The sequence below is a fragment of the Neoarius graeffei genome, chromosome 1 (genome assembly GCF_027579695.1).
Source record: "Neoarius graeffei isolate fNeoGra1 chromosome 1, fNeoGra1.pri, whole genome shotgun sequence".
Taxonomy (NCBI): domain Eukaryota; kingdom Metazoa; phylum Chordata; class Actinopteri; order Siluriformes; family Ariidae; genus Neoarius; species Neoarius graeffei.
Window position 1 is genome coordinate 85,585,847 of NC_083569.1, and position 13,693 is coordinate 85,599,539.

General features: G+C 42.3%; 2 protein-coding genes across 2 annotated transcripts in view; both read right to left on the bottom strand.

Annotated features, from left to right (window-relative positions):
- LOC132885378 (serine/threonine-protein kinase D1-like) overlaps positions 1-6,122 on the bottom strand; it is a 25,210-nt gene extending 19,088 nt beyond the window's left edge. Inside the window, exon 1 of the mRNA XM_060920021.1 lies at positions 5,966-6,122. Within this exon, the coding sequence (XP_060776004.1) occupies positions 5,966-6,122 (157 nt within the window). The remainder of the gene's footprint in view (positions 1-5,965) is intronic.
- The window catches only part of LOC132901323 (general transcription factor II-I repeat domain-containing protein 2-like), a 17,564-nt gene extending 4,731 nt beyond the window's left edge, over positions 1-12,833 (bottom strand). Inside the window, exons 1-2 of the mRNA XM_060943672.1 lie at positions 10,325-12,833; positions 9,400-10,211 (exon numbers count right to left, since the gene is read on the bottom strand). Coding sequence (XP_060799655.1) covers positions 10,517-12,178 — 1,662 coding nt within the window. The 5' untranslated portion in view covers positions 12,179-12,833 and the 3' untranslated portion in view covers positions 9,400-10,211; positions 10,325-10,516. The remainder of the gene's footprint in view (positions 1-9,399; positions 10,212-10,324) is intronic.
- Positions 12,834-13,693: the final 860 nt, after the last annotated feature.

Below are 13,693 nucleotides of genomic sequence, written 5' to 3' on the forward strand. Positions count from 1 at the left end.
TGTCATGACTCTTGACCGAGTAGGCCTAAATGTAGTTGCGTTGCTCTGCCTCTAAGTGTCGCCAAGTACCAAGATGCACCAGAAATGTGCGTACGCCAGCCATGAGGTTTGCGTAGAGTACCGCACTTTTCCACGCCAAGTCAATCTTTGTACATACGAATGTTTGCACAGAAAGTGACGCACGTAGCTTTTTTGTGCGTACGCAAGCTTTGTACATGAGGCCCCTGGTGACTTGTCTAGGGTGTACCCTGCCTCTCACCCATAGTCAGCTGGGATAGGCTCCAGCTTGCCCGCGACCCTGCACAGGATAAGCGGTTACGGATGATGGATGGTTGTAAACAAATACACAATTAGTTGATGCATTACCGTAGGGGTGGGCAATTATTTTTTCCATGGGGCCACATGAGAAACAGAAAATTTTGTGGAGGGCCGGACCAAAAGCCTGAACTAAATTCTGCATAATATTAATTGTATTTCTTTATATAAAGCAGTAAATAACATTGTTTTTACAAGCTGCTAAGACTGGTAAGAGTATGGAAAAAAACGAGGTTGCCTTACAAAAAATGTCATTTATTCAATCAAATTTCCCAAAACAATGGTTAACAAAATGTGAACGTTTGTACCATTTTTTTTCAGTCACATTCACCCCAAAACACAATAAAGACATCACAATATTGTCTTTCTACTCCAAATATCAAGCAAGATACATCATATTATAATAATGATGCCCACATTTGTAGTCTAATCACCTCATTTGGTGTTTTTCAGTTTTTTATTTGTTCAGTGAGAGAAATCTAGTCTCTGTTGGTCTTTAACGAGCACATCAGAGTCAGATTGAATGTCTGAGGTGGAGATGCGAAGCACAGCTGACAGATGATCATCAGTCGATTCGGTGTAGGAATCAGATCTACAGATCGGCTCGGGCTCCGGCGCCTGCTGGTGACGTCACACTATGTGATTGGCTGGACCGTTTGAAGGATGACGTACAAGTTTGTGGTTGGTCTGGACAAATTACGGAAGTAGTTATCGCGGGATTAGGTTTTGTGGGATTTCATGTCATGTTCATGTCGCGCGCATTGCGTTTTTGTTGAACACAACTTCACAATAAAAGCAATGCACATTCAGTCCATGCATGAGGTAAAATTAGAAAATACGTTTATTTTGTAATTTCTAATTAACCTTACGCGGGCCGGTCAGAATGAACCAAAAGGGCCGGATGCGGCCCGCGGGCTGTAAAATGCCCAGGTCTGCATTACCGTATTCTCTTCAGTATGGAGCTCTGCTTCACGCACAGAAGCTCCGCTAAAATACACTGCCCACAAAAATTTTTTTTAAAATTGCACATACTAATATTTAGTTGAACTGCCTTTAGCACTAATTACAGCCCATATTTGCTGTGGCACTGTTTCAACAACCTTATGTAATGTCACAACATTTATTTGTGTTCAGAGTTGCATTAATTGTACTGATGAAGGGAGAATCGAACCACCCTGTAAAGTGTTCTCCAGTACATTCCGAAGACTTTCAATGGGGTCAAAGTCAGGACCCTGTGATGGCCAATTCATGTGTGAAAATGATTCCTCATGCTTTCTGAACCACTCTTTCACAATCTGAGCCTTAATTTTATGCCCGTGCCATCAGGGAAGAAATAATCCATTGATATGATAATAACCTGGTCATTCAGTACATTCAGGCCATCAGCTGACTTCATTTTATTGCCCCATAACGTTGCTGAGCCTCGACCTGACCAACTGAATCAAACTTTCTCCTGTCCTCGCTTCCGTATAATCCACAACGCTATCTTCCAGGTTTGGAATCCTTTGTTCCGCGTCAATCTTCGGAGTAGTTTTCGACTAATGCTGTGGCCATTTTTTACCAAACATTTCCTGGGCCACGCGAGGCAGAGTGTGGGGTTGTTTAGACGCGCATTCCACAGTGAGCACACACGGAGAGTGAAATAAAACGAGATGTTCCATTTATTTTCCACAGTCCGGTTGACTTTCAATGAATCCAACAAATAAGGTAAAAAAAAAAAGGGTATAAACTAAGAGGGTACGCTATGCGGTCTAAAACTGTGTCCTACTCACACTCTGTCTGCGAGGCACCTGTGAGTGCAACAATTAAATCTGCGATTCGCGCCACCAATGCGCGTCGGAGGGAGGGGTTTCACAGTACCGCCCACATCACAGGTGCATTGGGCCAGACAGAGGGTGTTTAGGTCCAGGTAAGTATACATAAGAGGTCAAGTATATAAACAAAGAGGTAGGCATATAAACAACAGGTAAGTATTTATAATAACTAACTAAAAATCTCTCTTTTACAGGTTGCCAGCAACTCAAAGCAAATTTCTATCAATCTCAAATATGGCTCCAACACACTGGCCCCTAATTGTCATGGCTACTGCAGGACAATTACTAACATTATTTACCAAAAGGAGCCATACGACACTAAATAGATGCCATACATTACACCTTCTCATATTCCATAACCATAATACATCAGTCCATATATCAATCACAACAATGTTTACATTTGGGTTTTTTGGGGGTTTTTTTTCACATTTTATGCGCCAGTAAAGTCCTTCAGGTGAAAAAGGTCAAAAAAGTTGAAAAAAGTTGAAGTCCAATGTAAATGTAATGCAATATGGCAAAGTCCATGTATTTACCATCATTAACCTATAATTAAATACACAAACGCTGTCCAAACCTCCAAGTCGTCGCAACAGTCACAACCTACACAAACGCACACTTTCACAATGCATGCACAGTTAAAGGGCAAGAAAGTGTGTGTGTGTGTGTGTGTGTGTGTGTGTGTGTGTGTGTGTGTGTGTGTGTGTGATGTAAAAACTATTTCAGCACACGCTAATGGAAATGAGTTTTAAAGAAACTATGTAAGAGCTCTCTCTCTCTCTCTCACTGACGCTGTAGTAAATACTCACCACTTTAAACCTCATACACACTTCTCTAGCACATTACTCACTTCAGTGTGGCAAAACAAAATTCCAAATTCTCCCTCACACACACATGTATGCGCACTAAACATGTGCTGACAATCTGTGATACAATATATTGCAATATTCGACATGCACAATATTAACACACCTCTTGTGTTAAGTTCTGGAGGAGGTTGCCTATAGAGACCGTACTTTGTACAGCGAAATAAATTCTGCCCTGTTTAAAAAACTGTCTAAGGTCCTTAGTTTGGATTAACTGAATGTGTTCTTGATGGTGAAGGCAAAGTTTGCAAACATTATTCCAACGCAGGAAGATCACGCATTTTTAAGAATAATATTCTCATCGTATCATAAACCAGGTTTAAAGGTGAGGCAATTGTGCCAATATCGAAATGTAATATTGACACATGTATACATGCAGAGTCCTGTCTCAGAAAATCTGACTGGGGGTAGGCCTGTAATGATAACAGATTTTGCTGGACGATTAATTGACCAAGAAATTATTGCGATAAACGATAATATTGACATTTTAAGACCATTTTCAACTAATATAATGATAATGGAATAATAATGCAAATACACCCTTTCAAAGATCAATAAACTTTACTTTCTAAAGAACATTTAACACAGGAACTGCAAGACAACCAGAAACAATAGGCCTAAATAAAATGGACTTGTTAACATAAGAATAGCCTAATGTAGTCTGGCTTACGGCAAGGACTTAAGAAAAAACTGCACTTGAATAAAAATCAAACAACCAAAACAATAAATAAAATGGATTATTAAGTCTCTGTAACAAGATTGCCCTTAAAAGATATTAAACATTAGGCTCAGACAGGGAAAACAAACTGCCAGTTAGGACCTTTGTAAACAAAAAGTGCAAACTAACAACAAAAACAAGTGTGTGTCTGATCTGCGGTGCCAGCGTGTCCGTCAGTAAAAGATGTAATGTGGAGCGCCATTTCACCAAAGTCCACGGCAACTTTTCGCGGGACATTCCTGCGGGCAGCAGTCTACGAAAAGACAAGATAACGGAGCTGAAGACAACACTTCAACGGCAACAGTCTCTGTTCACCAAACCGGCGAAGAAGGCCAATTCAGCAACTGAGGCTTCGTTTAAAGTGGCGCACGTTTTAACGAAGCGGAAAAAGCCGTTCACCGATGGCGGGATCGTAAAGGAGGCCATGACCGCGGTGGCTGAAACGTTGTTCAGGGACCATAAAAATAAAGAGGAAATTTTGTCTGCTATTGCCGATGTACAGCTTGGTGCCAATACCATGGCAAGGAGTGTCTGCGCTGTCTGCGGATGCGGTAAAACAGCTGGAATCGGACATGAACAGGTGCAAATGGTTCTCTATTCAGTGCGATGAGTCTGTGGACCGCAGTGATGCAGCCCAGCTGGCTGTTTTCATTCGGATGGTGTTTGACGACTTTTCCACCAAAGAGGAGTTTTTGACCTTACTCCCATTGAAAACTACAACCAGGGGAGTTGATATTTATAACGCAGTAAAGGATTACTTTGTGGAAAAAAGATCCCTATTGAAAAGCTGGTGGCTGTTACAACTGACGGAGCACCTGCAATGACGGGTCGTCACTCTGGATTTATTGCACTCTGCAAAGCGGACCCGGACTTTCCAAAGTTGGGTAAAGTTTTTGATTCTTGGTTTGTAGAAATTGTAAGTGATCCATGATAACATTTCATTTTCAGATGTCTTGGTGCATGTAAATAGTTTTGTGAAGTGTGATACAGGGACATGGACATAGATAACAAGGATAAGTGAATAAGTAACAATCTGTATTTGTAGTAGTAATAATAATAACAACGATAATATTTTTGTGATGTTTTAATACAGAATGTGAGATGTGGACAGTAACATATTGTACCGTAAACGTTCAGGAAAAGAAAGCTTATTTTGCTTCTTCGAAATGAGCGATGAGAATAAATGTTACAAAACATGAGTAGCTCTCGGCCATTTTTATTTTGTAAAAGTAGCTCTCAGAGGAAAAAAGGTTGGAGACCTGGAAACGAGAGGAGTCAGTAGAGACCGATAGAAGCCTTTTGACATTCAGTCTCTTTGGGGGGAAGAGAGAGAGAGAGAGAGAGAGAGAGAGAGAGAGAGAGACACACACGAGGAAAACAAACAAGAATGCAAATAGAAATTATCGTGGCCAGAAAAGTTATCTTGCGATTAATTGATTTATTGATTATCATTAGAGGCCTAACTGGGGGCCCTGCTACACGAATCTATAAATAAATATTTAATGCAATATCAGTTGCATGACAAATGACCGATGCACAATGAGTGGACACACTGACATTTGACATGAGCTCAGGATATTTGTTGTATGTAGTGTGTTGCCAAAACATCCCTCAAGTGAATCTTACCACTGATGAATCCCTAATTTATGGAGACAGCGATGGTTTTGCTGTGCATGAAATATTTATACAAAACTGAAATCTGAGTATGCTGTTTATCTGTTAATGAATAAGGGCCCTAATACACCAAGCCGATCACAGTCTATAGTATGTGGAAATAACACCTCATTTTGGGTTGATATCAATATTAATATCGACTCTGTACAACCAGATAATGGGAACAGCAATTGAGAAAATATAAATCATGATCAATGGTTGAGGATTCAGTCTTTTTGACCGCAACTGCAGTATTCATTGCTTGAGAAAGTTTAAATCTATGTTTCTCATTTGTTCAAGTAACCTGTCCTTGATTTGCAATGTCTATAAAGCTCCAATGAAGCACATGAAGATGAGGACATGGAGTGCAAGCAGGTAGGTCAAGAAGCAGTAGCGAGATTTTGCTCTGGATGTCAACATCTTGGAGCAGCAAAGACTGCGACCTTGCAGCCAGTGACAGCATGAGTGAACACCACTCTTCATTGTGCACATAAGCAGGTGTTGCTTCGGATCTAAAATGAGTGCTTCCCATTCCTCTTCAGGTTCTAACTGGATACTGAAGTCTCACTGAGAAGATCTGGAAGGGCTGGGTTCCATACTCTTAATCCTCTGCTCAGCCAATCCCAGTGCTTCTTCCACTGCTTGTCTCCGCACTTGTTCTTCCTCCAGTCTGTCGTTGAGCATATTGCTGGGTAGAGTCAAGCTGGAGCTCTGCTTCTGCCAGTCTGCTCTTAAGTTCTCTGATGTCCAATCCATCCAGATCACCTGCAGCGCTGCTGTTTTCCTGTTTTCCAGGAGCAACTTCCACACATACTGTGTGGAAGTTGCACCTGTGCAGGTGAGTGTTGGGCTTGTTGATTTGCTACCCAGTAATAGCGGTTCTGCAGCTCACTCAAACTAAGCTGGGTTTCTCTCAGAGTCTGAGATACGGCTCTCAATTGAGCAGAAACAGCAGTTTTCTCCTCTACAGCCTGCTGCAACTTGATGTTGAGCTGCTGGAAGCCAATATCTCTCTGCTGAATCTCTACTAGGCAGAGCTGTAGGTGAGACTGTAGCTGCATAACCTGTTCTGAAGTTGGGCCTTTACCTGGAACAAATTGTGAGTCCCTGCTGGTCTCCCTGAGAGCTTGACATTCAGACTGCAGTCGACTCTGTTCAGACCTCAGCTCTGCTAGCTCTGCCTGGTATCCCAGAATGTCTTTTTCACACTGTTGTTTGAAAGTGTGCGCTTCTTGTAGTGCCCTCTGTTGGTCATCATATTTTTGCTTCAACTCCACTAGCTTAGCGTTTTCAGACTGCAAATTTCCAACCTCCTTAAACAGTCTATCTCTCTCAGTCTGAAGAGCACCGACACTGACGCTAAGGCTATTTGAATCCTCCAATTTGATTGAGTTGAGTAAATCAGGGCTTGTTTGCTGTCTATGTTCGACTTCCTTCTTGGCCTTCCTGAGTTCCTCCATCAGTCTGTCTCAGTGAGACTGCAGACTGACCATTGCTTTAGAAAATGCATTAACCTGTCTACTATAGGAACTCTTCTCCAGCGATGCGTGTTTAAGCTGGGCCTCTTTCTCAGACAGGGTTTGTGAAAGACCGTTCACCAGCGCCGATAATTTCATTTCGAGTGTGGAGCTTTGCTTTCCAGGGCCAGAAGCTTTTGGACCAAGACATTCTTTTCTGTAGCAAGAGCTGATATCTCCGAGGTGGAATCATTTAGCTGATGCTCAAATTTATTCATGGATGCTGTAGCTTCCCTGAGTTCTTCATCGTATCTGCTGCGTAAAATCTTGAACTCCTCAATGAGCTGATCACGGTCATTTTGCAGTGCTGCCATGGCTTTCCTAAGCGATTCATTCTGAGATTTCAGATTCTTGTTTTGGCTTTTAGCTTCAGACAAATCCTGCTCTGCTTGCATAATGTCTCTGGCCAAATCTGCAACTCTCTGGTCTGCAGTTTCTCTCTCGTTTCTCAGTAAATTAACTTCACGCTCAAAAGCATTTAATTCTACATTGTACTTTTCTTCAGCCTCCACCAATTTCCTCTCGGACTCACTGATCGCTTCCTTTAGGCTCTTGTTTAAGTCATCTGCAGGTACCTTCTGGGCGAACAACTTTTGCTGAAGTTCATTACATTGAGACGCTTTCGCTGCTACGGCCTGCTGCAAATCAGCAATCACTTTACTCTCGTTTGTCTGCTGCTTGTGGTCGGCGTGGTCAACGTGCAGCAGTGTGGGGTGTCTTCCTTTACATGTTTGGCATTCTAGTCTTTTCTCACAGGTTTTGCTCATGTGACCCCTTCTAAGACAGCCAAAGCAGTGACTGTTGTTTTTCAAATGTTCTACTTTCACAACATGAGGCTCCAATGCAAACTTGGTGCAGTAAATGACTGAATGGGCATCATCACAGAAACTGCATGTTGGCAAGGTAGGTAGCTGTCTATGTTTTTGGCCCACAGTTGATGCCATAGTGGCTGCAAAGCTCTTCTTGGGAGTCTTTGAACTGGTCAGTCTTGATTTTGATGTTACGCTTTTGCAGACATGCCAACCCTGTATGACAGCAAACTGTAATGGTTGTTTTGAGATATTTGTCCATGTCTGCCAACGCAGAGCATGTATGGGGGGGGGGGGGGGGGGGGGGGGGTTCCAAAGGGGGGTGTGCCCCCCTTTGGGCTCGGAAAATTTTATAAAATGCATTCAGAAATGGTGACCTCTGGTGGCTTTTTACAGTGAAAATAAAGGGCAATCAGTACCATTTGAATACTTACAATATTAAATCATACAACTTCAGTTATTCTGTCAAACTTCAAAAATATTTGCAAATGAACATAAACTGTTTTTTTTTAGAATATATATTCTGTAAAGAAATCAAATGATTATCAAATAACTGAGAAAACTTTATTCTATAACTTCAAGCAACAAGAAGTGTTTTCTCTCAAAAATGACAAATTACAATATAAAAATATCAGCAATTAACAAAACATTGGTTCAAACACAGTACATCTATTCCAGTTCTACGTGAATTTGATAGACAGGATCCCCATCATAACATTCTTCAGACCTTGATTAGCTAAAAAGCATGCAAACCTACTGTAAAACTTTCCACATTCATATGAGTAAATTAAAAATGGAAAAATGCTTGAATCTCTGAGTACATATATAAATGAATCATAAATGAAAATCTAAAGATATACATATTATAAAAACAAGTATTTGAAAAACAAGTATTTGGTATAAACACATAGAACTAATCTGACTAGAGACAGCAGATATTGAAAAAGTTTACCTGTACATATACCGTGATTTTGGAAAGCACCAAAAACTGGATACAAGGTACTGTATTCCTCTTTAAATTTTTGGCACACAGTCTTAGTTTTGCCGATCGTTTTTCTTGCTTTTTTCGGCGGCAGGTCAGATGGATCGGCTGAACTGTCAGCGATTTTTTGCTTCTTCTAAAGCAGGGGTGTCCAAACTGATCCATAAAGGGCCGTGTGGCTGCAGGTTTTCATTCCAGCCATGCAGCAGCACACCTGACTTGGCTCATTCAATCAACTGAACTGTCTTCACACAGTCAAATACTTGCAGCCACACCCACCCTTGATTAAAGGGTGGGTGTGTCAGTTGATTGAATAAGCCAAATCAGGTGTGCTGCTGCATGGCTGGAATGAAAACCTGCAGCCACACGGCCCTTTATGGATCAGTTTGGACACCCCTGGTGTAGAGAGCTTGGAAAAATAGCTCAAACTTTCTCATTTAAACTGTGTGTTTTCAGCCCCAATTTTCACTCTACACACAATTTTCTCAAAAGTAGTAGCCACACTTGTCCTGATTCACACAATGTGTCTACCTACACGATAGGACTTGCAGTTTTTGAATGAAAAGCCTGAAAGTGAGGAGAGCACAGCCGCCCAGCCCCATAGACTGCCGTTATAAACTTGGCAGAAAAGTCACTCGTTTTTAACTCGCTCTAGTGACCTCATTTTTTACACTACAGACAAAAAAATTACATCAGTGTGTTCAGGAGATCCTTGTGGCACTCACTGTGAAAGAATGTTGTGAATATCTCCTTCCGTTTTCGTGTAAATCCCCGTTGTCTGGAGGGACCTTTTTCTGTGCATTTCTGTCTCTCCCTGCTCGCTCTCTCACACACACACACACACACACACACACACACACACACACAGAGGGCTGCTCGCGGGCTTCAGTCTGATTGACATGTCAGTATCCAAACATTTTGAGGTGGTACCTCTATAGCAGGGGTGCCCAACCTTTTTTTAACCAAGATCTACTTTTGAAGTTGATGGCATGCTGAGATCTACCAAGTCAAGATCAAGGGCCGGGCAATAATTCAAACAAGGAGCCGCAATCGCAGATCACACGTAGTTGAGTTTTTATTTGCACAGGAGGAGAATAGGCAGTATAAATGCACAAAAAAATGAGGAACTGATCAACATGTCACAACAGAACTTCAGAGGCACATCATCTCTCTCTCTCCCCCCCTCTCTCTCTCTCTCAACCACACACACACACAACTACAGAAAAGAACACTCCAAAAACTCCATAACAGAAATCCAAAATTGGAAAACATCAATTCAACATGAATTCAACAGATTAACACACACACACACACACCTACAGAAAAGAACACTCCAAAAACTCCATAACAGAAATCCAAAATTGGAAAACATCAATTCAACATGAATTCAACAGATTAACACACACACACACACACACACACACCAGAAGAGATAACTTCAAAGCAGGAAGGAGAAGAGAAGTCCAATATTTCAAAATGATAAACTTCACTGGAGAGTGGCAATAGCAGGGAAACCAGCAGTTGGATTTAAATGAATCTGGAAAACAGATAAAATACTCCTCTAAGTATATGGATATAATATGAATATGTCATTCAAGATACTACTACTACTACTAATAATAATAATAATAATAATAAACACTTCTCTACCTTAGTGGGACTTCTGGCACTGGGAGGAGGCAGCTAGCTTCTCGTAATCCGGACAGTAGGAGTTGAGTGCCAGCCTTAAGCAGGCTGCGAGGTGGTCATCAGTCAGTGTGGTTCTGTACTTGGACTTGATTATTTTCATGTGTGAAAAGGCAGACTCACACAAATATGTTGATCCAAAAAGGGAAGTCATATTCAGTGCGCATTGTCTGAGGTTTGGATATCCAGCAGCAGGTTCCAGAATTCGCCAGTTATCCCAGGTGTTGCTCTGCATTTCATCTCAATGTCATTTTGCAGTGTGAGAATTTCATTCTCGACAGCACTGGAGTCCAGGCTGAAGAGTGTGGCTACTTTGGGCGCAATGCAATCCACATCAACATTTTCACCAAATGGAAAGCACAGAAACTGAGCAACAGGCTCAATGGACGCAAAGTCAGTAAACCGGCGCTCAAACTCCAAAAGAATGTTTTGGATCTGTTGCTCATAACGAGCAAGTTCCATACTGTCTTTGCCCTGACGGCGGAGCTCAGCCTCCAAGTGCGGAAAGTTCCTGACATCACACTGTTGCAACCTGCGTACCAGCAGGCGCAACTTCGTTTTAAAGGTGTTCACTGAACTGATCATGTTGGCGATGTGCTTTCCTTTCCCCTGCAGCTCGAGATTCAAGTCATTGATCTTATTGGTGACATCTGTGAGAAAAGCCAAATCAGCGAGCCACTGACCGTCCTCCAGCTGAGTATAAGCAGCAGCATGGGTAGTTGTGTGCTTCAGGAACTCTTTAATTTCGGGCAAAAGTTCCAAAAATCTTTCGAGGAATTTGCCTCGGCTCAACCACCTGACGTCGGTGTGCAGCAGCAGATCGGTGTGGTCTGCACCTGCCTCCTCGAGCTGGGCACGGAATAAGCGCCTCTGTAAACTCCTGGCCCGAAAAGAGCACGCGATTTTTATAGCTATGTCCATGACGTCCTTCATGTTCAAAATCTTCCCGCACAGCCCTTGTTGGTGAATGATACAGTGATAGTTCAAAAAATCAGGGAAAGATTCCGACTGCTTGCACAAAGCAACGAACCCAGCAGTATGCCCAACCATAGATGGAGCCCCATCAGTTGTGATTGACGTAAGTTTGAAGAGGGGTAAATGCAACTTACTGACAAACTCCATAAACGTGTCAAAAACATCCGACCCTCTTGTGTGCCCTTTCAAAGGCAAAATTGTCAGAATCTCTTCTTTTGCCGTCATGTTATGAAAAACCATCCGAATGAAAACACATAACTGCGCCACATCCACAGCATCAGTTGATTCGTCAAATTGCAGCGAAAAACAAAGACAGCTCTCAATGTCATTTCTAAGCTGTAGTTCAATGTCCTCTGACATGGTCTCGCACCGCCTTGTAATGGTGTTCCTGGATAGCTGGGTTTCTTGAATAGCCGACATGATCTCCTTCTTGTTCTTGAAGTCAGCGAAAAGTGCATCCGCGGCCTCCACAAAGGCTTCTTTGAAAACTTCGCCGTCTTTAAAACATTTCTTGTGCTTTGCCAGAACACGACTCACACGGTAAGACGCTATCGTGGCAGTTTTACTCTTATTAACAGGTCGCGTAAACACTGCCTGCTTTGCGGCTAGCTGTCTCCTCAGGTTGTTTACCTTTTCAGTTCGTACAGCTGATTTCGCCGGGAAGTCTTTAGCATAGCTCTTGTGAACGGTCATGAAATGTCGCTCCAAATTTCCCTTCTTTGGAATGGCCACGGTAGCATTACAGATCAAACACACTGGCTTTGAATTCGAAAAAACAAAAAAGTAATCCTCTTCCCACTCAGGATGAAAGTGATAATTTTTAGCTTTTTTGGTTTCCGCCATTATCTTCTCAGCTTCCACTACACTGGTTGCTAGGTTGTAACTAGGCGGACTCTAAAGCTTCTTCGCGCTTTAGGCCCCTAGTTACAACCTAGCAACCATGGCAAACCATACCCAGCATGCAACAGAATAGGATTCAGAATTATTTATATATTTAAGAATTATTTATATATTTCTTAATTGTATTAATATGAAAATATATTCTGGTCACTCATGAACGATGGTTTTATTAGTGTGCTTTTTCAACAAAGTTTTTTTTTTTTGTCATTCTCGCGATCGACTGAAACTCCGCCTGCGATCGACTGGTAGACCGCGATCGACTGGTTGGGCACCCTTGCTCTATAGGATTGGATGGCGTTTTTCCTTTATTTTACACTGTAGACTGGATTAAAATATTTCATTTTTGGGTCAAACCTTCTATTGTACTGCTTGCAACATGGGTGTGAGGAGCTTTTCAAGCAATATGGTAAAAAAAATACTCCTGAAAAAATCTCATACCCCACCTTTAAGTTCTAGTTGTTCCATTTTTTATTTTAAAGCAGTTTCTTCCATCTTCAGCGCATGCAATGCAGGCAGAGCTTTGGCGTGCGCCTCCAGCGCAGCCTTCTCAGCCGCAGCGACTTTAAAGGAACAGTCCACCGTACTTCCATAATGAAATATGCTCTTATCTGAATTGAGACGAGCTGCTCCATACCTGTCTGAGCTTTGCGCGACCTCCCAGTCAGTCAGATGCAGTCCGACACGCTGTCACTCCTGTTAGCAATGTAGCTAGGCTCAGTATGGCCAATGGTATTTTTTGGGGCTGTAGTTAGATGCGACCAAACTCTTCCGCGTTTTTCCTGTTTACATAGGTTTATATGACCAGTGATATGAAACAAGTTCAGTTACACAAATTGAAACGTAGCGATTTTCTATGCTATGGAAAGTCCGCACGATAATGACAGGCGTACTAACACCTTCTGCGCGCTTCAGCTCAGGAAGGAGCTCAGATATCAATGCGCTGCCGAAGCGCGCAGAAGGTGTTAGTACGCCTGTCATTATCGTGCGCACTTTCCATAGCATAGAAAATCGCTACGTTTCAACTTGTGTAACTGAACTTGTTTCATATCACTGGTCATATAAACCTATGTAAACAGGAAAAACGCGGAAGAGTTTGGTCGCATCTAACTACAGCCCCAAAAAATACCATTGGCCATACTGAGCCTAGCTACATTGCTAACAGGAGTGACAGCGCGTCTGACTGCGTCTGACTGACTGGGAGGTCGCGCAAAGCTTGGACAGGTACGGAGCAGCTCGTCTCAATTCAGATAAGAGCATATTTCATTATGGAAGTGCGGTGGACTGTTCCTTTAACAGAAGAGGAGGAGGAGGACGATTTAGTCGAGACCCGGGAAACAATGGAAACACTGTCTTTGTGGTCAACGAGCTCTTGCAGCTTGCACTGTTGCGTTTTCCAAGTGTCCACATCCTTCATAAAATATTCAAAGTTCATCATTCGGGGCTCGTACCACTCCATGT